The sequence below is a fragment of the Cloeon dipterum genome, chromosome X (genome assembly GCF_949628265.1).
Source record: "Cloeon dipterum chromosome X, ieCloDipt1.1, whole genome shotgun sequence".
In the NCBI taxonomy this organism is placed as follows: domain Eukaryota; kingdom Metazoa; phylum Arthropoda; class Insecta; order Ephemeroptera; family Baetidae; genus Cloeon; species Cloeon dipterum.
In genome coordinates, this window is record NC_088790.1 from 28,279,535 (window position 1) to 28,304,545 (window position 25,011).

General features: G+C 35.8%; 1 protein-coding gene across 1 annotated transcript; it reads left to right on the plus strand.

Moving 5' to 3' along the window:
- The first annotated feature begins 22,631 nt into the window (after positions 1 to 22,631).
- On the plus strand, positions 22,632 to 24,175 carry LOC135946373 (plexin domain-containing protein 2-like). Its single transcript, XM_065494583.1, has 6 exons — positions 22,632 to 22,713; positions 22,813 to 22,973; positions 23,021 to 23,201; positions 23,256 to 23,453; positions 23,521 to 23,805; positions 24,066 to 24,175. The coding sequence occupies exons 1-6, from the start codon at positions 22,632 to 22,634 to the stop codon at positions 24,173 to 24,175; spliced, it is 1,017 nt and encodes a 338-aa protein (XP_065350655.1).
- Positions 24,176 to 25,011: the final 836 nt, after the last annotated feature.

Genomic DNA, 25,011 nt, shown 5'->3' on the forward strand with positions numbered 1-25,011 from the left:
GATGACATGCATCAATGGTTTGTATCCCCCGTGCAAGGCACTTATGGAACATCCAGCACCATCAAATACATTAACGGCGCTGGTTTGTACATTTTAATTTTGGAAGTGGCCAAAAATTCATATTAATTTTTCTCCATCTCAAGGTGGTCACTTCAGAGTGCAGTGGGAAATAGTGCCATTTTTTAAATACGCTGGTCTTGAGGACAAGAAGCTCCTAATGCAAGTCCAAGTGTTTCCCAATGGCGATGTCAAGTTCTTCTACAAGAAAATTCCGTTCGGCTCTATGAGGAATTTTCGTAAAAACTTGAAATATGCTGAAGAAGAAGGTGGTTTTATTTTTATTGATATACTGCCTGGTGAGTTAATTAATAAACACCATTAAACTGCTGTCAAAAATATTTTTCCTTCGAAACATTTGCAGATGGACGTAGTGCTATTCTTGCCATTCCGATTTCTTTTGATAAACGTGACGTTAAAGAAGGCGAGATAATACATTTCAAGTCTCTGCCCTTCTGCCCAAACTTCCGGACCTGTAAAAGATGCTCTGAAGCCAAAATAGAAATGGAAGACACGGGAGAAACGATTCCCTGTGTTTGGTGTCCGGAAATAAAGAGGTGTTCCAGCAAGAAGGACTACTTTCAACAATATTGGCTGAGCAAAAAATGCGAGCATCAGGAAATTTCAGATCCACTCCGCTGTCCAAAAGGTTTAATTGAATTAATTTATTGTTATACATACAAGTTGTTAAAAAATCACTTGGCAAACATTTGATTTAATGTTTCGCGAGGTTGTGGCGAAAGCAACTAAATTAATCATTATATTTTCAGGTTCTGCTGACGAAGAGGGTGAAACATCCACGTCGGTTAAAATACTGACTTTATTCATTTACTCTCTGTTCATAAGCTTTTTGCTTTACAAACTTATGTCAAGGAGAGGATTGAGGCGGCGTGTCCGTTAATTAGAATTAAAGCAGATATCGTGCACCCTGCTTGACACTACACTACAACATTTTTTTCGCAATCTATTGGTATAATATGAGTACATAATATTATGGTACCTAATTTCAGCAGGAATTTGATCATAATTTTACAAAATAGGTTCCTGTATTCCTGAGTGACTATTAACTTAGTGAATAAAAGCGTCAGCTCATAAAGTAAATTCAGTCTTTGATTTAAATTTATTAATCATTTTTTTGTAGAGTTTTTATGTTGCGGCAGTTTCTTACTTAGTGGCCCGTTTTGCCGCATCCAAAGCAGCGCGACCTGCTTCCTCCGTTTTTGGCTTGCTGGCTGTTTTGTTGTGTGCGCATAATTGCTTGTAGAGTGCAACTAAGAAGATGAATAAAAGCCGCTGCCACACACACTCTTGGGTGCCGGCCGCGTGTCAGCGAATGGATTGTATGCACTTGATTTATTTATTTGTGAGTTTTAACTGGCCAACAGATAAAATTAAAATTTTATTGAAAATGTACAGCACTGGACTATATTTATTTTCTTTGCAGATTGCAATTCCTCTCGTCGAGATCAATCCAGTAATTACGAATCTTTTTGTTTGAAATTTTATTGAAATAAAATAAGATTATTTCAAGTAGAGAAACCACTTAAAATCCATCCTAACTTATTTGTAGCCACCTTTCTTAAAAATGTAGATCAAGTTTCGCTTTCACTTCATCATTGATAGAGATTATTTAATGCACTGACAGAATGATTTTCTTAATATTTTGAGGTTTTGCTGCATAAATTGTTTTTAACGGCCTCTAAATTGATTTTTTTAAATTTTCTAATAAAAAAATTGAGGAACACAGTTTTGAATAAAACCTGTTTGTTTTGGAACTAAATTATAGGAGATTCCCGACATTTTAAAGGGAAAAATCTCAAAAATTTCTGATACTAATCTCTATCAAAACCTTCTTGAAATAAATTGGCAGGAATGATTGGAATCACAATCTCACCCAAAGAAATTTATCCACAAATCTGCAATTCCAGCAATCTAACTTTGAAGTATTTCTCAAGCCAACCGAACCATTCCATCCATCATTTCCTACTTGGACGCCGAGAAAGACGCAATGGCAGTCTTCATTCATTACAAGTTTTTTATGTATATCGGCATTTCTATGAATGTGACTTTCCCTATTTTGAACTCGAAATCTGTAAAAAGCATTGAACGTGAGTAATTAATAATTCTTTTCTTTAAATATGAGACGCAATTTTTCCAATTATTAGCTCACAGTCACAATAAAATTATTTAATAATAAGCTGCCGCAATTATTTTATGTTAACATGACCAGTTAAGGGCGGCTCAAAGGCTACGTGGTACAGTATCGCACATGACTCGGAAAAATCTAGGGAGGCCACGTATATTATGAATGAGAAACTGATGGAACGTTACTGGCTTAAAATAGGCGAAGGAAAAAATGAACTCAAACCAACTTACACGTATCACAGTGAAAAAGAGGATACGGTAGTATAAATCTTTGTTGTGAAAACTGCTTCACGAATTATTTTATGATTTTTTTGCAGTTACTTGTCAGTTTGACCTTCCCTGTTACCATATCTGGTCACATAATCACGAATGTAAGTCTGAGCACTAAAGGTACCATCAACAGCTTTCAATGGGCCGTGTCACCCTTGCGAGTCAACTGTAATGGAAAACCAAGCACAATCAAATATGTTAACGTCGATGGTTTGTTAAATTATAGTTCAAGAATGGGAAAAATGATCATAATTTTATTTTCTATTTGTCTCAAGGAGGTTACTTGATAGTCGAGTGGGAAATTGAGCCATTTTTCGATCACGAAGATCACCAGAACGAGGTGCTCAAAATGCAAGTCCAAGTGTTACCCAACGGCTATGTCATGTTTGTCTACAAGAAAATTCCATTTGGTTCAATTAAGAATTTTAAAAGTTACTTTGACAGTCATATTACTGATTCTTTCGGCTTTTTTCTCAGAGAAAAGCTGCCCGGTGAGTTCATGTTTGTTAAACTGCTGTTAAATATATTTGAGCTTTGCTTGATTAAAAAAATTGCAGATTGGCGAGATTTTTATCTCGAAATTTTGATCCTCATTGATGACATCGAGGTCAAAGACGGTGCGATAATAGTTTTTAGAGCGCTTCCCTTCTGCCCAAACTTCAGAACTTGTGAAAGCTGCTCTGAAGCCAAAATAGAAATGGAAGACACGGGAGAAATGATTCCCTGTGTTTGGTGTCCGGAAATAAAGAGGTGTTCCAGCAAGAGGGACTACCTTCTCAAATATTGGCAGATTTACGATTGCGAGAATCAAGAAATTTCAGATCCACGCCGCTGTCCAGGAGAGGAAGGTATGAGAAAATGTTCTTTAAATGGTTTAATTAAATTAATTTATTGTCATACAAATTGTTAAAAAAACACGGGGCAAATATAATTGTTTTTCTTTTGATGTCGTGACACTCTTCGGCCTGATCTGCCCCAAGAACAACCGTGCCGAAGTGTGTGACGTCGCACGAGGTTGTTTAAAAAATTACTAAATTATCCTTTATATTTTTAGGTCCCATTGAAAAATTCTTCAAAGAACTCACACGGTATCAAATATTATTTTATTTGATTTGTGCTTTTGACTATTTGGTCCTATTTTTGTTCTCCTTTGAATACTTCCTTCAAAATTATCTTCATATATAGAAGAAGAAATGTGCACTCTGCTTACTCTGCGTTAGGTTTACATGAGGAATTTTCGGATCTCAATATTTTTTGCAATCAATTGGCATATTATTCCACCTGATCTCAGGGGGAAAACTAAGAATTCATAGTTACGCATATATAGATGTTGCCAATTTTGATCATGTTTTATAAATTTGACTTGCGTCCACCTTAGAAAAAATGAATAAAAACGAATGCTCATTAAAATATCTTTCATTCATGCATGCATAGTTGATTCCAAATTATGATCATCTTCACATCGACTTGTTTACACCTGAGAAATTAGTGAATAAAAAAGCATCTGCTTAAACAGTTAATTGAGTCTTTGATTGAAATTTAAAATAATTTTTGCATTCAGAAAAAATGTTAATTAATAACAACAAATTTATGTGTGCATAAATTGAGCAATTTCGAGCAATTTAACCACACTTAAAACCATATTAAAGTCGGCTTCAAGTCAGTAAAAAATGCACAGCTATTGAAAATTATTTTAAATATTTTAATGACCTATTATGAATATTATATTTGAAAAATTTTCTAGCAGAAATAAACATTGAATTCAAGTTTGATAGACGGGTTTGTTAACCTTTTTCTAAAAAATCAAGAAAAGGATAATCCTGTTATCTTTTATGCGCGCATACCTATTCATTAGAAATGTTAGTCATTTTCCTCAAAACGAAGAAAACTGTCTTTATTGCATTTGGCTTCCTCAGTAAATTTTTCCAATTATCTAAATACGATAGATTCCTGAAATGATTTGGAATTGCGTTTTGCACATGCTCCTACGAAAGTTTCCTGTATATTGAGGCAAAAGGTCGCAAGCAATCTGAACAATTCGACCATATTTCCCATTTAGACGCCGAGGAAGACGCAAAAGCGAGAAAAATGTGGAGCTCCCTCCGAAACAAGCCATTTCTTTTGATTGGCATCGCCCTGATTTTGGCCACCATGATTTTAGAAACGAAGAGTGAGTAATTTAATATATTTATAGGGCCTTTTTAATTAGTATTTTAACCATCTGTGAGGAAAATAAGGAATATTGCTTTATTAAATAATTTTAGTTAATAATTAAATAATTCATATTTTTAATTATAGACCCATTGAAGCTGCATTTTTTTGTATTCAAATCGATTCCTGAGGGTCAAAATTGGTGGGGTAATCAATAATTCCGACCGAAAAACTGTTAATGATGTGCGAGCAGAGGCGCAAAGCAAACCGCACGTTGCTTTGGCACGCAAAACGTTTGAATCTTTTGATCACTACTGCGCATGCGTTGCCACTCTGACGTCACAGCCATGCTTCCTGCTTGGCATTGGCAGCTGAGAGAGCTGTGACGTCAGAGGGGTTACGCTTGCGCAGTAGCAACCAAAAGGGTCATGCGTTTTTCGCGCCAAAGCAGCGTGTGTGTTTGCTTCGCGCCTCTGCTCGCATGTCAAACAATTTATTTAACCCCACCTTTTTCTACCCTAATATAGAATCGATTTGAACAAAAAAATGTGTTTTTTTAGCTTACGACTTAATCATAACCGTTAAATGCCAAAAACACCTACTTCACATAAAAAAGAATGCTGATGATAGAAGTGAATTAATGCAGGACGAATATTTGTTGGATAATCACAAAGCTGACCTTAGGTTGGTCTATATTATGGACAAAGAGAATAAATATACACGCAACCTGATCAACCTTTTCTACTCAGGGAAACCGGTAAAAATTTTAATTAATCACCAATTAAAATCAATTAAGTTAACATTCTTTGTATTTTTAAGGTGGAAGCAATTCTAATATTCAAGAAAATTAATATTAGTGAAGAAGGTGGAAACAAATCGGTTGACAGTCGTCGCGACAGGTTCATAGGCCCCCTGATGGCCGATGCTCCTAGAATAAATAAATCCGAAGTTGAAGGGCAAAGCAATGATAGCGACCATCAAGCGATACCGGACCTGCATCAGCGTGAGGAGCTCTACAACACATCTGGTGTAAAAACGTTTTAATAAAGTTATTTTTAAATTCATGAATTTAGAGAGTCCTTTGTTTTCATAGAGTCGCCCGGAATAGCTCTTGGTCGGGTTACGAGTCAAATTCTTTTTTATTTTTCTCATTCGAAGGCCAACTTTGTTGCTATTTTCAGTTTTTATATTCTTGAAAAAATTCATCAAAGTTAATTTTGAGGTCGTGAAAGATTTACTAACACTGTAATTCAATTTTAACAATTTCCCTGAAGAATCCTTAAATTGAAAAAATGTAATAAAGACGTTTGTTCACCTTTTTATAAAAAATTCTGGAAAATGACACTCTTATATTCTACTTTGTGCGCATACCTCAAACAATATACATATTAGACATTATTCAAATATGTATAATCTTGAAAAGAATGCTAAATATTTTCCTCAAAGCGAACTTGTACCAGTATTTATTGCATTAGATCATGCAGAAAAGGAACCTCTAGAAAATTCCTCACGAAATTTGTCCAAATATTCTAAAGCGTAACATTCCTGAAACGATTTGGAAGGATTATTGGAATTGCGTTTTACACACGCTCCCACGAAAATTTCCTATATATTGACGTAAGGTCGCAAGCGATCTAAACAATTCGATCACATTTCCCATTTGGACGCCGAGGAAGACGCAACGCAACGCAAAAGCGAGAAAAATGTGGGGCTCTTTCCGAAAGAAGTCAGTTCTTTTGACTAGCATCGGCGTCCTGATTTTGGCCGCCACGATTTGGAAACTGAAAAGTGAGTGACTCAATGTATTTAGAAGGCCTTTTTAATCATTAGGAAATAGATTAATCTACTGACAGTATTATTTCGTAACAGATATTCATGTTTTTAGTTATAAGCAACATTTCTTGTATCCTAATCATTAAATGAAAATGTGGTGTCAGTAAAGCTAAAACCTCATGATTTTTGTTTTAGCTCATCACTTCACCAAAGAGGACGAATGCCCAGAGGGACTACCTCTCATTCAAAAGAATGCAGTGCAAGAACGAAATGAATTTATGCAGGTTGAATATTTTATGGAAGATCGTATAGCTGACCTTTGGTGGGTCGATATGGACAAAGAAAATAATCCTGCATGCACCCTGATTGACCTTTTCAACTCAGGAAAAAGGGTAAAAATTTGAAATTAATCACACCATGCGCAAACTAATATTTCTCGTATTTTTAAGGACACTATTACCCTGAAATATGGTTTTCGTTTCTTTGATAAATATATCACGAACTTGAGTATAAGTCAAGAAGGAGGAATCAAATCGGTTGACTGTCGTCACGACTGGTTCATAGCCCCCCTTTTGGTGGATCCTTCTAGAATAAAGAAGACCAAAGTTAAATACGTCGAATTCAGTAAATATTACAGTACAATTTTTAAATCATTCTATTGTTAAAATTGTTTGTGTTTAGGCAATGCCCTCGTGGTCCAGTGGGAAATCGAATCTGATGAGTGGGATAGGGAGCTCAGCTTCCAATTAGTTTTGTACAGAAGCGTTCGCATCCAGTTTGCCTATAAGAGGATCCCTTTTGGTTCCTTGAAAATTTTTAGGCAAAAATATGACGGCATAAAGAATACCTTCGGAATTGGATACGAATACAAGCTGAAAGGTAAATTAATTGTGGGAAAATTATTTTAGAAAGATATAAATCAAATTATAATTCTGACAGAGGAAAAATTCTGGATCGGCTCTATCATGGACATTAAAGAATACGACGAATTACTGGAAGGCTCGGCGATCGAATTCAAGCAATTATTGCCCTCGTATGATACGTGCTGCAGCGCCGAAAATGTGGAGGAGCTTGAAAAAACAGGTATACAAACATTTCATGAATTTAGAGGATCCTTGCATGGGTTATTACAACATTTTCTTGCTTATTAATTTTGAATTTTTTCAGATCCTACAACAGAAGCGGAAGAAAATGTACAGTTTCCAGCCTATTTTTGGCATGCGATTGTAGTTTTCGTGATTCTGCTTATTATCTTGCTCATCCTGTCGCTCTATTTTTTGTTCAAGTTTTGTATGAGAGTCCCACCCCATCACACCGATAGATATAATTTATTCAAGCAATTGTAAATGTAAAAATTGAGCGGAAATTTTCATTTTCTTAATTTTAATTTAAACTAAATTATCTGATAACATATTACTACTCAAAAAATTGTAATGTATCTAAATAATACTTTGTAATATTTGACTCTTCAAATAAAAACATATATCATCTGCTATTGCAATGAAATAATATTATAAAAATGTTTTTCATTGATTTTAATTACGCACCAATTTTATCCGTTGGATATGGAACTAAAAAGAATGATAACAAGAAAAGCAAACCAATATTTTAGAAATTGAAATTTAATTTTGATAAAATAGGAATTTTAGACCAGCGGCTTAAGATCGCGTGGTTTTTTCTTTAATTACTAGAGGGTGAAACAATGAAAGAGGTTGGCTTGTGTACTTAACAAACTACATTTTATTGTTAACTGGAACTTATAAAAAATTATATTGTGTGTAATTAAAATGAACAGTTTCCCTCAAAATTTTTGACTTTTTAGCGAACACTATTGAATTAATTAAAATACAAATAGGAACGGAGTAAACGATTGAATTTGACTTTTCTTCGGAATTAATTACTTGACAAAAGAAAAGAATTTAAATAATAAGCTCACAATCAGTGAAAAATTGTCTCACCACTCACTCTGCCAAACTAGTGGAGTCTGCGGACGTCACCCACACTTGCCGGTTGTTAACACGTGGAAAAAACTCTCAAGTAATTCTAGGGATTTTTTGTCCACGGTTATATAGTGACACGCTGGTGCTCCGCCCGCGATGGAAAACGTGGCTGACGGGTATATGTGAGAGTGAGCAATAGTTTCACAACACTTTATACATTGAGTAAATCAAACATGCTTACGAAATGAAATGCAGATGGTCGAGGATTAAGTGTTTGGGCTTTTCTTTTGTTACCCAAAACGATTTTAAGCAATGACAAATTTTCTAACAACAAGAGCGTTAAGCAATTTCGAATGCAATCCTGTATTGGTAGAGTAAGGGATTGACACAAAAATGCCTGTTTCAAGGCTGATTATCCGCATTTTTCATTTGGACGCCGAGATAGACGAAATAGAGCGAGAGAAATGCGAGACTTCCGCAGAAACCAACCATCTAATTTAACTGGGGCCGACTTAATTTATAAATCAGTGAGTTTTTCAATTTAACTAAGAAGAAATTGATTTAAATTCTCGGTCTGCTTCTTTTTCCATAGACTTTTTGTATAGATTTCCTTTTTTCTATAATCAAAAACATTTAAATTCATTAAAATTATATCATTCCCTTGCGTACAGTAGACACTGCACCCGCAATAAATGAAGAAAGTGAAGACGTGTCCAGGCCAGCCCATAATTGGTACACGATTTTTATCTTAGCGATTTCTTTCTTAATCGCATTCGTCATGATCGCCTGTTCTTTCCGGAAGCTTATTATGAAAATTCCTGTCGTATTACAAGAAAATGACGAAGCTATTGAAATAGTTGTCGGGGAACATATCCATTAAAATACAAATCTATATATACTAACATAATTTATGCTATTTATTTTTACACGCGTGCTGGAAACTGTCCATCATGCTAATTATTAGTCAATAATAATAATTAAAATGGCATTGTATTAAAATCAAGAAAATAACGCATTTATTAACTTTAAAAGATTTGTGAAGGAAAAGAAAAGAAAATATTTGTGCTTCAATGACTTTAATTGAAATTTTCACGGCAGTCAAGGTAAATGTAATAGAAACACAGACAAATATGTGCAGATATAAATTACTTTAAATATTTATTTGATATATTTCTAGCCCTAAAAATTTGGCTTGTATATATTTACAATAATTTCCTATTTCTATTCAATTGAACTGACCAAAAATCCAGCTTCTATTTACACCTGGGTGACAATAAGTGGGGTGCTTTCATCGACGTCATCGTCCTCTTCTATCTGGTAATTTTCCTGAGTTTTGGCTGCATTACTGTCATCATCCGACTGATTTGGCTGACTCGTAAGATCCAGCAGTGTGACGCATTCATCAGGAGATGTAACTTCCGGCGGTTTTTTACAGCAAAATAATGCTCCGAAAAATTTGGATCGTAATAAATCGACGATGCAGATTATTATGCATATAATAACCGCTATTACGATGACCCCAGCAGTCATAATAGCCGCTATTACGATGACCCATGCAGTCAGGTAATAATAGACTGTAGAACCTCCTGAAATTAAAAAAAGGGTTTTAATGGCTATAATAGAAATATGTAATTTTTTAAACAATTAAACTATCATTTTTCTGTTATTTGGCTATCATGCGTAAAAGCGAAAGACGAGATTAAGTTTTAAAACATGTTTTACGACAGTTTAATGAAGCAGCGCTAATTCCGTAAATATTTTAAATCAGTGTAACTCGATTTCGATTCCTTCTCCTTGCGATCTACGAATTGTAAGGATTTTTCCTCTGGCGGAAAAATATTTTTTTATCACCCTGACAGTGCTCGCCGCTCGATTGCCTATTAATTTTACAGGAAATCGAAAAATTTTAAAGCCTCCCTAATTTTAAACAAAAATACCGAATCGTTCCACGGCAAAAAAATATTTTCTCCATTAAATAATCAATCAGCGAGTTTTATAACCAAGACCATTGACAAAAAATGAATTATTTGAAACCTTCGAGGGTGAGGTAGCAGTAAGCCGGATGATCGAAGTGAACATCATTGCATTCGTTCTCCCTCCAGACGTGACGCAAACCGTCACTCGCAGTGGAACACTTCTGAATTGCTGGGCACCACGAGCATGGGGCAGTTAACTCGTTGATGATTGTGAATTGAGTTTCGGTGCAGTCATAGCAGTTTTTTTGCCCCATGCACCAGTGGGCAGGGAAAAATTTGATTACAATCCCACTCTTGATTTCGTAAGGATAGTCATATCCATATTCTTTGAAATCAAAGGGAAACCCAAGCTCGTAATTTTCCTTGTAGGGGGGAATTTTAAATAATTCTTGATGACGATACATGACTCCAAATTTATCTTCGATGCAGGCACAAGTTAACCGCAAATCTATAAAGTAGTAGGGCACTCTCCTGTAAACGAAATCGATTTCTCCTCGGTCACCAAGTCTGACTTGAAAGCTGAACTCGTGTTCTTTGAAAATTTCGTGGTTGAATCGAAAGTTGTTCCACTGGACGTAAAGGTTTTTATCTGAAAATATTTTGTTTTTAGTTGTAAAATATTATGGGAATACAGAGTTTTGAATTTTAGAGGGTTTTCGCTGCAATATAAACGGTTTTAAAGGTTTTTTATGGCACTTTTTTAGTTTATCACGAATTTTTGATATTTCAGTAAAAAGATTATTAACTTAAGGGCGCTGTCTTAATTGCAGGAAAATTTTTTCTTTGATTGTTTTTAAATTTATTCCATATTGCAAAATTGATGACGATCTATATGCAGAAAGTACATTTTATTCTACGGGAAATGTAATACGAAACAAATAATTTTGATCCAAAATGAGTATACAAAAAAATGCTGCCACCTGTTTAAATTAGTTTCAGATTGATCTCGAATAATTCGCATACTTTTGTTTCAGATTTATTTATCAATTTCAAGTTAGAGATAAATCTGTAACGTGGCAGAAACCCTGCAATTTAAAATGAATTTTTACTCTCACCTTTTAAGAGGTATGAAACATTGCAGCGGGTCATTCCGAATTTGGCGTTTATGGGAGCGATGGTCCAGTTAGCAGAAGGATCAGCTGATATAATTGTCCCTTCTTTCGTTACTGCTACGCGGGTGACAATGAGGTCAAAAAGTTGAAATCCAAAAGGCAGATCAATCAACGCCTAAAATTCAAATTTTTAATAAAAATTTCGAATAATTTTCACAAATTATTACATACCTTTCCATTAACGAATTGTTCGTCGCTCAGCTTAGTCGCATGTTCTTCACTCCCCATATTTTTCCATAGAAAATCGGAACCGTCGTCTGGATAGTAGGAAAACCGGATTCTCATTGAGTTGTAATCGTCATATGCCTGGAAGGAGACCTCTGGTTTCTTCTCGATTACAGAAGGGAAATCAAAATCTAATTAAAATAAGACCACAAATGAATAACTTAATTTTAGAAGTGAATTTTAGTTGTTAAGAAGATAGAAATTAAATGAATGTGAAGAATTGATTGTGGCACTTTTCTTGCAACAAGAAAATTTGCTTTTTGTTGTTGTAAAATGCGGAATTTTTCCGCTGAAAAGACGATTGGAATATATTGATTTCTTTGCCATACAATTAAAATAATTCCCTCTAATTTATATTTATAATTAGACAATGCTTATGGTGCTACAGGCCACGTTGGAATCCAGGTCGTTATAATATTATAATTATCAGATTTTTATCTGTGCTAAATAAAATTTTTACCATCATCTGTCTCCGTTGACGCATTTCCGGAAAGGAGGAAAGCGGTGGCAGCTATTAAAATAAAAAGAAGTAGGCAGACAAATTTCACTTTCCTCATTCTTTTAGCTTTCGATCTCTTCGGCGTCCAGTCGTAAAATGAGGGTTCAGTAGCCACCTTTCTCCCCACTACCACCTATGTTCAACTCGCCGTGGGGAGGGGATAATTGTAAGCTAGGCCGTCACGGCCAGCGGTCGTCTCCTTCGAACAGAGGGGCCGAGTTGAACATAGGTGATAGGGGAGGGGGAAGGTGGCTGCTGCAAGGGTTTTTTTTGCCAGAGAACTCTATTCGAATAGAAGTTTTCCTCCCTTTGGAGCAAACCCCTCAGAAAATTCCATTAATTTTTTTCTGAGGTCACTGCCTTTTGCGGGAATTCGAAACGTGCTGGCGCGAAAAACTTGAATTATACTTCACCATGACATTTGACGAAATAACGAGATCAGCGTTTATTTAAATAAATTAGAACACCTGCGTAGGCTTCTCAGGTTATTGTAATTAATAGATAGAAGATAAAAAGTGAGAATGATGCTGTGCCGCTTCACAATGGTGATGCACAGGTTGCATAACATAAAACTAGATAATTTAACTGATCATATTTATTAATTATGCCTTTTTTATGTGATAACATTGTTACTTATTATTTTTAGCCCAACAGAAGATTGATGATAGAATAAATCTTGGTTTCAAAATAAAAATCTACGTACTTCAAATAGAGTTTAATTGAAATTTTCACGGAAGTCAAGGTAAATTTAACAGAAACAAACATAAATTATCTTAAATATTTTACTTGAATCTTTTTGCTGGCCCTGCAAAAAGGGCTCATACATTTACAGTAATTTCCTGCTTTCCCAGCCCAGCAGGCCAACTTCAATTTACACTCCGGTCTCTTCATTTTGGGAGGTGTTAATGTCGCCGTCTTGCTGGCCATAGTTCTGGTCTCTCGCTTGATGATTGCTATGCAGATGATTTGGCCGATTCCTGGATTTGATGCGTTCTCGAAGCCATTCCGACGGTATTGTATAACATACTTTGACCATTTTTTCTCTGAACAATATACAGTTGAGGATTACAACAGTCAGATGCACGTAGAATGCTATTGAACTGATGGATCTATAAATTCCTGAAATTACATAAAAAGTTTTTAATGGTTATTTTCTTGAAGCAATAATTAATTTAAAGGGTTTAAAAAACAAAATTTTCGTAAGTTCCCATCGATTTCTGCAGGTCAAAGTAGGTTTGGTAAAAAATTTCCAAACGAAAATCTTAGATTGACGTGAGAGCATGGCGCAGAAAGATTAATTTTCCTTGCCCTACAATTAAAATATTTCCCTCTAAAACTATCCAATGCTTATGGTGCTAAAGGCTACATTGGAATCCGGGTCAATGTATAATTATCAAATTTCTATTTGTGCTAAATAAAAATTCTTACCGTCATCTGTCACCGTGGACGCAATTCCGGAAAGGAAGAAACTGGTGGCAGTTAATAAAATAATTAGACGTCGGCAGTAAACTTTCGCTTTCCCCATTATTTTTAGCTTTCGACCTCTTTGGAGTGCAGACGTAAAATGAGGGGTTCGTTAGCAGACAACTCTATTCTTCCCTTTGACAGAAACTACCCCTCAGCAAATTCCATTAATCTTTCCTCTGCGGGAATTCGAAACGTGCGAAAAACTTCAACACAGATCTATCTTCACTTCTCTGCGCGCCTCCCATTCAATACAAAAGTGTTGAAGTATAATAATTAATTCATGCATTATTTTACTAATTGTGGAAATCTTAAAAAAGTAGCCGGTCATTTTTTATTCAGCTTTGCTGCAATTTTTTCGCCTGGAACGCGTGCAATTTTGTGATGTGTGTATTTATGTCTGTGGATAGATTAGAATATTTGCTATAGTAAAAGTTACGTAATGCTCAAAAATCTTTATTAAATATAAAAATCTATTATTTATTTTATGCCCGACCCGTTCATTCCTTTTGATTTCGGGTGTATTTTGCCCTTGGGCGACAAATTGAGTTATTTTTTTATATTTCTAATTAAATAATACAATCGGAACGTCATTTAGATCCTAAAAGGCGTAGTAAATTATCTAATTATTTGTTTAAAAACAATGTATTTTTAACTAGCTAAAGAAACTTATGTCTATCGTGATTTTTTTCCTCGGCACATCCTGGTGAGCACAACGCCCACGGGATGTGCTGAGCAGAGGTTCAACAAATAAAATTAAAAAACATTATCAACGAAATTATATGATGAGATCAACGTTCATTTAAGGAAATTGGTACCTGCACAGGCTTCTCAGAATACATATATGTGAACACAATTAACGAAATGAAATTTGATGCTGCCCTGCTTGGCATTGGTGCTGAACAGGTTGCATAGCAAGAAGGTAGAGAATTAGGTACTGATATATTTACTTGTGATAAGAATAATAATTATTATTAGATTGGCATTGTATTAAAATTATGCATTTCATAAATTGAAGAGTGCAGGCTTTAAAAGATTTGTGCCTAGAAAAGAAATCATAATATTTGTACTTCAACGAGTTTAATTGAAATTTTCACGGCAGTCAAGGTAAATGGAATAGAAACACAGACAAATATGTGCAGATATAAATTACTTTAAATATTTATTTGATATAAAATGCTTGCCCTAAAAAATTGGCTTGTATATTTACAATAATTTCCTATTTCTATTCAAGTGAACTGACCAAAAGGCCAACTTCTATATTTCATACGTCGTGTCTTGGTATACGCTGGATTTTGCCATCAACCTCGTATGCATGTCATCGGGTTCCGGCTTGCTTGTGAAACTCGTCAGTTCAATGGGCGCCGTTTGTTGAACGTATGAATATTCACGCGTTTTTTTACAACAAAATACAGCTCCGCCAAATTTGTATAATAAAAATATGACGATGATGATGATTATCACTATTGCGATGGGCAACACGTAATGATAAAAATTATAATAATAATCGAACCCGGAATCTCCTGAAATCAGAAAAGGATAACTTGAAGCTATTAATTTTTTCATAGGTCCAAACACCAGCAAATAAATAAATAAAATGTTTTTATCGGAAATAAAATAGAAAATATGCCACTATTTGCAATTTAACTATCATTCCTGTTATTTGGCTCTCATGCGTAAAAGCAAAAGACGCGATCAAGTCGTAAAATATGTTTCACGACAGTTTAATCAAGCATTGCTAGTTCTGTAAATATTTTAACTTTATTTTGATTGCTCTCCTTGCGACCTTTGCAACATTGTACGATGTTTGAGGAATTTATTCCACTTGCAAAAAAAGTATCACCCTGACAGGGCTCGCCGCTCGATTGCCATAAAATTTTACAGGATATCCAATTGACATTATTTGAATTTTAAAGCTTTCCTAATTTTAAACAAATTCCGAATCGTTCCATGGAAAAAAATGCAAAATTAAAAATATTTTGCAAAAATTAAATAATCAATCAACGAGTTTTAAAACCAAAAAATTAATATCATGAAACCTGCGACGTCGTAGATGCAGAAATTCGTAGCATTCACATCGCATTTGTCCTCGATCCAGAAGTTCTGCAAACTGTCCCTCGTGCTGAAACACTTGTCGATTGCTGGGCACCACGAGCAAGGGGCAGTTTCATTCAGGGTGGGATGGAATCCAGTTTTGGTGCAGTCCTCGCAGTTTTTTCGAAACATGCACCAGTCAGCCGTGAAGAGTCTTAATACAGACCCACTCTGGACTCTGTATTCGTCGAAATCCAAATATAATCCAAGCTCGTAAGTTTCGTTGTAGGGGGCCACTTTGAGCTCTTCTTGGTAAGAATACATCACTCCGAATTTGTCTTCGAGGCAGTTGTCACAAAATTGCCGCATAGCTTTCAAGTTGTAGGGCACTTCCTGGTAACGGATTTTAATATCTCCGTCTTTGCCCAGTTTCACTTTAAATCTGAACTGGTGTTCTTCGAAATTTTCGTGTTTGAACTGAAATTCGATCCACTGGACGTGAAGGGTTTTGTCTGAAATATATATATATTTTTTTAGTTTTAGCCCATAATAAAATTTTATTGGCATAAAAAGTTGTGAATTTTAGAGGGTTTCGTTGCATTATAGACTCAACTGATTCGCAACATTTTGTTTCAAATTTATTTATCAGATTCAAGTGAAGTTAAAATTGAAACGTAAGAGATAATTTTTTACCCTGAGTCAAATTTATTTTACCTTTAATTTGGTAATAAATGGAGCTGCGGCTCATTCCGGATTTGGCGTTTATAGGAGCGATGGTCCAATTAACGGAAGGATCAGCTGATTGAATTGTCCCCTCTTTCGTCACTGCTACGCGGGTGACATTGAGGTCAAAGAGTTGAAATCCATAAGGCAGGTCAATCAACGCCTAAAATTCAAGTTTTTAATAAATATTTTGAATAATTTTTACAAATTTTCACTTACTATTCCCTCGAGGAATTGGTCTTCACTAAGCATGGTCTCCTTTACTTCAGTCGTCGTTTTGTTCGATGATACACCGAGAACGGTGACATTATTGTTGGTATTTTTTATTGTCATTGATAAGTTTTTGTCGGTTTCCTGGAAGGAGTCGTCGCCATTTTTCTTGACCACTGTAGACAAATGAATAAAGATTAATTTAATTTAAGAAATTAATTTTAGTTGTTAAGAAGAAATAAAAGGAATATCAAGAAGAATTTCTAAAACACGCAAGATCGGCTGAGAATTTGGAGCAGAATATTCAATATATTTTCTATATAAGAATTTTCTTGTCATTCCACACAGGAATGTGGCCGCAGGTAATTTTAGAATGCAGGCCAAAAATGCAATACACTCAAGGCAAGATAAATTCCATCTGGTCGAGGTAAAATTGCGCATTGCTCCACATAACACAAATTTCTCTGTCGAATAATATAATATAAATTGAAACTGCGCGTGTCGTAATTGTTGGCCTATTTCAATTTCATTGAGCAGTAATATTTATCAGTTGCCTGGAAGGAAACCCCTGATTGCTTCTTACTTTAGAGAAATCAATATCAATTTAAAAGATTGCTATCAAAATTAATTTAACTTAAGATATGAAAGACACAATCTTAATATTTCCTAAACACTGCTCAAGATATGCTGAGAATTTTGAATATATTTTTCCAAATATTTATTGGTCTTGACATTTCACACAGGAATGTTGCCGCCATTCCTGCCCCCTCTCCCTTTGCAATCATTTAAAGAAATAAAATGAATACCAAGAATTTCTCAAACACTCAGCAGAATATTCAACATATTTTTTCATATGAGAATTTTCTGGTCATTCCACGCAGGAATGTGGCCGCTGTTGGCTATTTTACATTGCAGGCCAAAAATGCCAAAAATAAATTATTTATCTTGCTCTGGAATGTATTGCTCAACATAACCCACTGTCGAATTGATTGTTGCACGTTTCTTGCAACAAGAGAATTCGCGTTTTGTTGTTGTAAAATGCGGAATTTTTCCGCTGCAAAGACGATTGGAATATTGATTACTTTGCCATACAATTAAAATAATTCCCTCTAAAATATATTTAAAATTAGACAATGCTTATGTTGCTACAGGCCACGTTTGAATCCAGATCATTACAAAATATAATTATCTGATTTTTATCTGTGCTAAATAAAAATGCTTACCATCATCTGTCTCCTTTGACGCAACTCCGGAAAGGAGGAAAGCGGCGGCAGGTATTAAAATATAAAGAAGTAGGCAGACAAATCGCGCTTTCCCCATTATTCTCTTACAATTTGCTTTCGGTCTCTTCGGCGTCCAGTCGTAAAATGAGGTTTGATTGCCAGAGAACTCTATTCTAATAGAATTTCCCTCCCTTTCACACAACCCCCTCACGTCTTTTGTCTCACGATCAGTTCGCACCGCTCTCGGTTGGTTGCTTTCTCCCACTCGCACGACAAGATAAACTCCCTTCGTGTATCATTTTTTCATAAATCGGTGCATCTTCTAAATTTTTCTTCACCCCTCAGAAAATTCCAATCATCTTTCCTCTGCGGGAATTCGAAAAGTGCGAAACATTTAAATTATTTTTCTCGTCTTTTCCTCTGAGCCTTTTTCATTATTATAAAAGAAGTTTTTATGTTCATGATTTTGTTGGCTGAGTGAAAAATGCACAGTAGCTGGATTGACAAAATGAGTCTGAAATCACAGCGGAAGTGCCTTAAAACTGGTGAATTCACCAGTTGAGTAAGCCTTTAGATGGCGCCAGTGGTTTCTTTCGTTTTTAATGCACTTCCGTTGCAATATCAGACTCCATCCTGCTATTGTGCATTCTTCACTTAATATATTTTTCTTTTGGCGACGTGCTGAAAACCAAAATCTTTTGAACCAATCACCATATAGAGTCGTGAAAAAATATTTTATGAAATAAAAATATGTTTCCCAACATTTCTACAGCGAATAGCTGGACTGATTTATGTTTTAGGAACATCTAAAGAAATAATTCTAGAAGCAAAAGAACAAAGCAGCAGAATTTAGTCTGAAATCGCGGCGGAATCGTCTTAAAATCGAAAGACGTCACGTGACTTCGAACATCGAGGGCTTGTATACCAAATTGGTGTACACAATTTTTTATACGAATTTAAAATTCATTAAACAGTTTTATTTGACACCATGATAAAGTGAAATGAAATAGGAATATTGAAGTTAGGAAATTAAATAAATTTGATACCCTCATAGGCAGAGTAACAGGAATAATTGATTCCTGAGATGGCTTAATTGTTGTTAATTTGTCCTAATTCAATATGATCCTCAAAATCATTGTTTTTCAAGATATAGTAAAATTATATTATATATTGTAGTTGGAAAAGGCTTAACTTTTATTAAAGAAAACTCGAAAGAAAAATTGAAAACATTAGAGTGGAAAAATTTTGATTTTTTGTATGTTTTCTTGTGATAACTTTTGGACGCGAAACATATTTTGCGATTTTGCGCGGTAAACCACAACGCCACATTCAACACCTAAACTGCGATTTTTTGCGGTTTTGGTTCGTGGTTTTTGAGCACCACACCGAAAACCGCGTAGGGGTCCCCTAACGTTGCATGTGTTTCACCAACTCGTCATCAAAACAAATTCCCTTCAGGGACAATTATTAGATTTTTTTTACAAAATTAAATAGCATACAAAAATTTCTGTGACAATTCATGCTTTTTATTCAACTATAAACATGCTTGACAGAAAAATTATTAGTCAACAGCGCAAGGAAAAAATCACGAAACTGTCAATCAATTTTTAATAAAGAAAATTCTGATAGCCTAATTTTCATAATTAATAAAATGATGCAAAAGATTTGATCTAAATAAAATCAATTACAAGGAAAAATATACTAAAACAGCAGAGAGTCATATTTTTTCATTCTTGAAATAATTTAGCAGGAATGATTAGAATTGTGATTTTCACACTCTTCGCAAAGAATTTCCTTGCGACATTTCAAACATGCATTTCGCAGGAGAGTAAAGGTCTCCAGCTCCAGGAATCAGAAGAATTCGATTATTTCCCATTTGGCCACCGAGGAAGACGCACAAGCGAGAAAAATGGGAGGCATCTTTCGAAATCAGCCAGTTATTTTAACTTGCATCACTCTAATTTTGACCTCCCTGATTTTAGGAACGAAAAGTGAGTGGTTTAATTGTATAGAAAAGAGGAATTAAATTATGTTAATTTCTTTTTTATTTAAGGTGAATTTTTTACGGCACTCAAGCCGGTCCCAAACAAGGATGTAGTGAGGGACAGAAATGACCTCGTGAGTGTCAAATTTGTGTGGAAAACTCGTAGAGGCGGCCATTTATGGGTCGACATGGACAAATACCGAGATGACATAGTCACCTTGACTGACGATGACTTCACCACGAGGCACGACGTAAAAAATATTAAAAATAATCACTCTTGAGTTTTAATTAAAAATCTTTTTTAGAAACATATTCAACTCTCATTTTATTTTAATTTTTTCGGACGCTTGGTCAAGGATTTGAGGATAACTAAACACAGGGGACTACGATCAGTTGGCTACTTTAACAAATGGTTCATAACTCCATTGCTTTTGGAACCTTCCGAAATGAAATATTGCAAAGTTAAATACATCGACACTGGTAAGTAAAAATTATGGTTAAAACAACTTTCGTTTTAGAGTTTTTTTTTGTCTAGGCCATTTGTTCTTGGTTCGGTGGGAAATCGAACCTATTGATGAGTGGGATGATAGCAAGCTGATCATAGAAGTATCCATGTTTTGTGACGGCCGTGTGGGGTTTAATTACAAGAAAATCCCTTTTGGTTTCTTGGAAATATTAAGCCACGAATTTGATGGTATTAAAAATAGCTTGGGCATTTCATACGCCTTCCAGCTGCCAGGTGAAAATGAAAATTTTTAAATTCAATATTTGATTGATTTTTCCGATTTTCCTGATAGATGGCATACTTTGGCTCGACTATGTTATGGATATCATGGAATACAACGATTTGAGAGAAGGCTTGTTGATTTTATTCAAGCCGTTGTCCTCGTGCTTGTTTTACAGTTCGTGTAGAGAGTGCACCACAATAGTTAAACCGTTGAAATGCTCGTGGTGCCAGTCCATCAAGGCCTGTTCCAGCAAAAAGGACATGCTCAAGGATGTGTGGCAGAGTAATAATTGCGACAGTGAAGAGGTTTCGGACGATGATCAGTGCCCTCTGTATTCAGAACCTCTCATAAATATAGGTGCTCAACACATCTTTATTAAAAGGGATGTTTCCTCTGACCGGGTTTTGGTTTTAAAACAAATACTAGATTTTTGGCCGAATTTTTTTATGTGCGTGAAAAACCGATACAGCAGAAATCGGTTGCCGAAGAAATATGGAGTACAATATGGCGACTCACCACGCCCCCCTTTGAGCGGCGAGCAGTGCATTCTTGCCTTCCGTGTCCACGCCGCCATATTGTATTCCCTCGGTTACGCCCCCCTCTTTGGCGGCCGATTTCTGCTGTTTCGGCGCCGAACATTTCTAGTGCCCAAAACTCTAGTATTTTTTTTAAAGTTGAAGGAAATGAGATACATTTTTAGCCACGAAAAGATGGCAGCACCGTGAAGCTAAAATTATTATAAATTTTCTTTTTTTAGAATCACCACCAGAGGTAAAAGTAGAAGTACCAGTGATAGAGCCACTGAAAGAAGAAGAGGAATCGGAATTTTTATTACACATGCCAGTGTCAATACTGGCTATTGCCTCACTCCTGATCTTCGGGGTTTTGTGCTATATTAAAAGATGCACGAGATTCTTCGTAAGGCTCTGTAGCAGAAGGAACCCTCTTCGCCCGGGACAGCGATTTGTCTGGAGATTTGACTACGTCGCACAAAACCCAAGAGAATGAAAGCCACGACGGTTAAATTGCAAATATAATTGTACACTTTTACTTTTTATAAGCTATGTGCTTAATTTACAATGAGAAGAATCGTAACTAAACCATTTTATTTCAAAGACTTTTAGGAAATAAATATATAACCCAACTTATCCCAATAAAACTGTTTTTCATTAAAATACAAATATAAATTTTTAAAAAGTGACATGCAAATAATAATCACAAATAACGTCAAACCCAAAAAAAAAATAATTGTTTCTAGGTGGATGTTCGTTTGTCATTTGGTTTCTACTTTTTCAGGTAGGCGAAGCTGACTAAAGACACTGGAATTCGATCAGATAATTTTTTTGGGGAGTGGCAAAGAAAAAATAAGCAAAAAAAGGTTGAATGCACTCTAATTAAACCGTAATAGAGTATGCAACCCGTTCGTTGCTTGTGTTGCGCAGGTTGCAGAACCAGTAGTATTAATTTTTGTTATTTTTCGCTGTTAAACTTAAATGCTTTAAATATGTTTTGTGTCTTTAACTGAAGAACTAAAGTTAGAACAAATTAAGGGCAAGTCATTTGCTTAAAATGAATGACGCATCCGCTCTTCTTGAGTTCTCGATTCAAAAAAATTTAGCGGGTTTATGTGTCAACCATAAACTCTTAAATTATTATACATAAACTGTTAATTTATTCAATCTAATCCCATCCCGGATATAACAACGGACTTTCCAGTTATGTTGAATCAATTATTGCGTAAATTGTACCCTAAAGAGAAACCCTAAACGCATAACTTCAGGATATATTAAGCGGCTGCAGCCAATAGATTTGATTTAATTTTGAATTTGATATTCGCATACTTCAATTCATCAGTCCAAAGTAAAAAATTACTCTTATATTGCCTTATTAAAAATATTTAAAACATTCTCTCTCTTGTGGCACGTGAAATACGTGAAATTGGTGTCTACAAAGCGCGCGTTGGGGCCGAAGAGTGTCACGACACTCTCTTGTGGATTAATTCTTGAAATAATTTGGCAGGAATGCTAGAAATTTTCCAGATAACTGCATCTCAACAAGGCTAGCAACCATCTGAAAAATTTATTCCTGTTCCATTTAGACGCCGAGGAAGACGTAAAATGGGAAACTTCTTCAGGAACCAGCCATTTATGCTGCTCATCATTGCCCTGATTTTGATTTCCCCGACTTTAGAAACGAGAGGTGAGTATTTAAGTTGTGTAGCAAGAAGGAATAATTATTATATCTTTACAAAAAAAAAAGGTTTAGGAACTGCCTTTTTTATCTTTGCTATTTTTTAAGGTTCCGGTGAGGAGCAAATTCTGGAGGTCAAAAATGAATTCATGCAGGTCAACTTTGTGTGGCACAAACATGCAGCTAACCATTGGTGGATCAAAATGAACGAACACCAAGATGAGGCAGTCACCATCACCAATTATCACTTCTTACAATCGATGAAGGAGGTAAAATATTATAGATCTATGCGAGCTGAAATTAATTGAATTTATAGGTGTCCGTTGACCTGTCCTTTGACTTTTATCTCTTTGGGCACAATATCAGGAAGGTAAGGCTCAGTAAACATGGCGGAATTCGATCATTTGGAAACCATACCGCCAGTGATTGGTACATCTCCCCCTTGTCCGTCGATCCTTCTCGAGTGAAGCACTCCAAGGTTCAATACATAGACTTCGGTAAATATGCCAAATGTTTTGAATTGTAATAATTTTAAGGAGTTTTGTCTTTAGGCAACGCCTTTGCAGTCCGGTGGGAATTTGAATCTGATGATTGGGATGGAAAGCTAAGCTTTCAAGCTGTTGTGCAAAGAAATGGCATCATTGAATTCGCCTACAAGCAAATTCCTTTCGGCTCCTTGGCAAATTTCAGACAAATATCGCAAGACATAACCAATGTCTTTGGCGTCGCACACAGTTACAAGCTGCTAGGTATTTTTATTTATTGGCTTCAGCGAAAGTTAAAATTTTAATTTGGTAATATTTGTTGTACGGATAGATACGACGTTTTGGCTCGGCTATACCGTTTTAATTGAAGACCATGACAGATTAGCGGGAGGCTCGATGATCTATTTCAAGCAGCTGCCCTCATGCTCAAACTACAGGTCGTGTGGAATGTGCAACTTCCCGCCTATGACCAATGAGCTTGGCCAGATAAAATGCTCCTGGTGCCCTGCGATCCAGAGTTGCTCCAGCAAGAAGGACTTTCTGTGGGACGCGTGGCAACGCAATGATTGCGACCAACAAGAGATTTCGGACATGAATCAGTGTCCTGAGAATCAAGGTATTGTTAAAAATAAATCCTCTTTAAAGTCCAGTCTTTGACGAAATTTTCGTGTACATCAATCGACTCCTAAGGTTACCGACTTTTCCGACATGACGTGCGTAATGCAATTTCATAGGTTTTTGGCGCCCAAACAGTACGAAACTGATTGGTCGATACCGGCGCATGCGTCAAATCTAAGTAGGGAAGCGGTAGTAGAGCCATCATAGACCGTCTGTGTGATATCTGACTGGCCAGCCATCTACCCTTATACCCTATAGATTTGACGCATGCGCCAGGCTTGACCATTCAGAGCGAAGAACACTTCCTGGGCGCCAAAAAGACATTTGATCCATTCACTGGACTTCCAGTTGGAAACATGGTCGTCTAACCTAATTCAAACCATAGGAATTGATTGGTTTACACGACAATTTCATCAAAGAGGCTTAAAAGATTGTCTTTGACGAAGTTTTGAGTACATCAATCGATTCTGGAGTGTCGAATTAGGTAAAATGGATATTTTTGCCGACCAAAAGGTCAAGAGCAACGTGCGTAGCTCAAGTAGAACATTTTTCCCGCCAAAACAAAATGAAAGCGAGAACTGCGCATGCGTCAGTGCTGGTTTGAGCACTTGCCGATAGACCGCCTGTACGAATGACTTCTTTGTCAGATCCAGCCAGCTCTGACGCATGCGCAGTTCTCGCATTCATATTGTTTTGGCGGGAAAAAACGTTCGCACGTCGCGCTGCAAATATCTATTTTACCTAATTCGCCCCTCAAAAATCAATTGGTGGGCTCAGAAACTTTGTCAAAGAAAAATTCTGGTTTTACAGATGGCGCCACCATAAATTAAAAATTTAATTGTTGCTACTTTTTGTGTTTTTGACGTGTTAAAAACCTAAAATGATCCCTCCAATCGTTGTAGATATCAAAGAAATATTTTCTACACTAAAATATTTGCTTTTGCTTCTCGATTTTTAGTTTTCATCTCGTATTTTTTTACTCCAGGTTTAAGAGTATCTGAAAAATTATAATTAATCAATACTTTATTGCCATATTCAATGTACTAATTCCTTTTTTAGGCACCACAGAGGAAGCAGAAGCAGAAACAAAGGTAGACAGCCCCTGGTCGTGGACAACCTATTATTTTTGGTACGTGACTTTCTCCTTCGCGTTTGCGATCGTATTTGCACTCCTGGCACTCTGCACTTTTTGCTGCATGGCCAA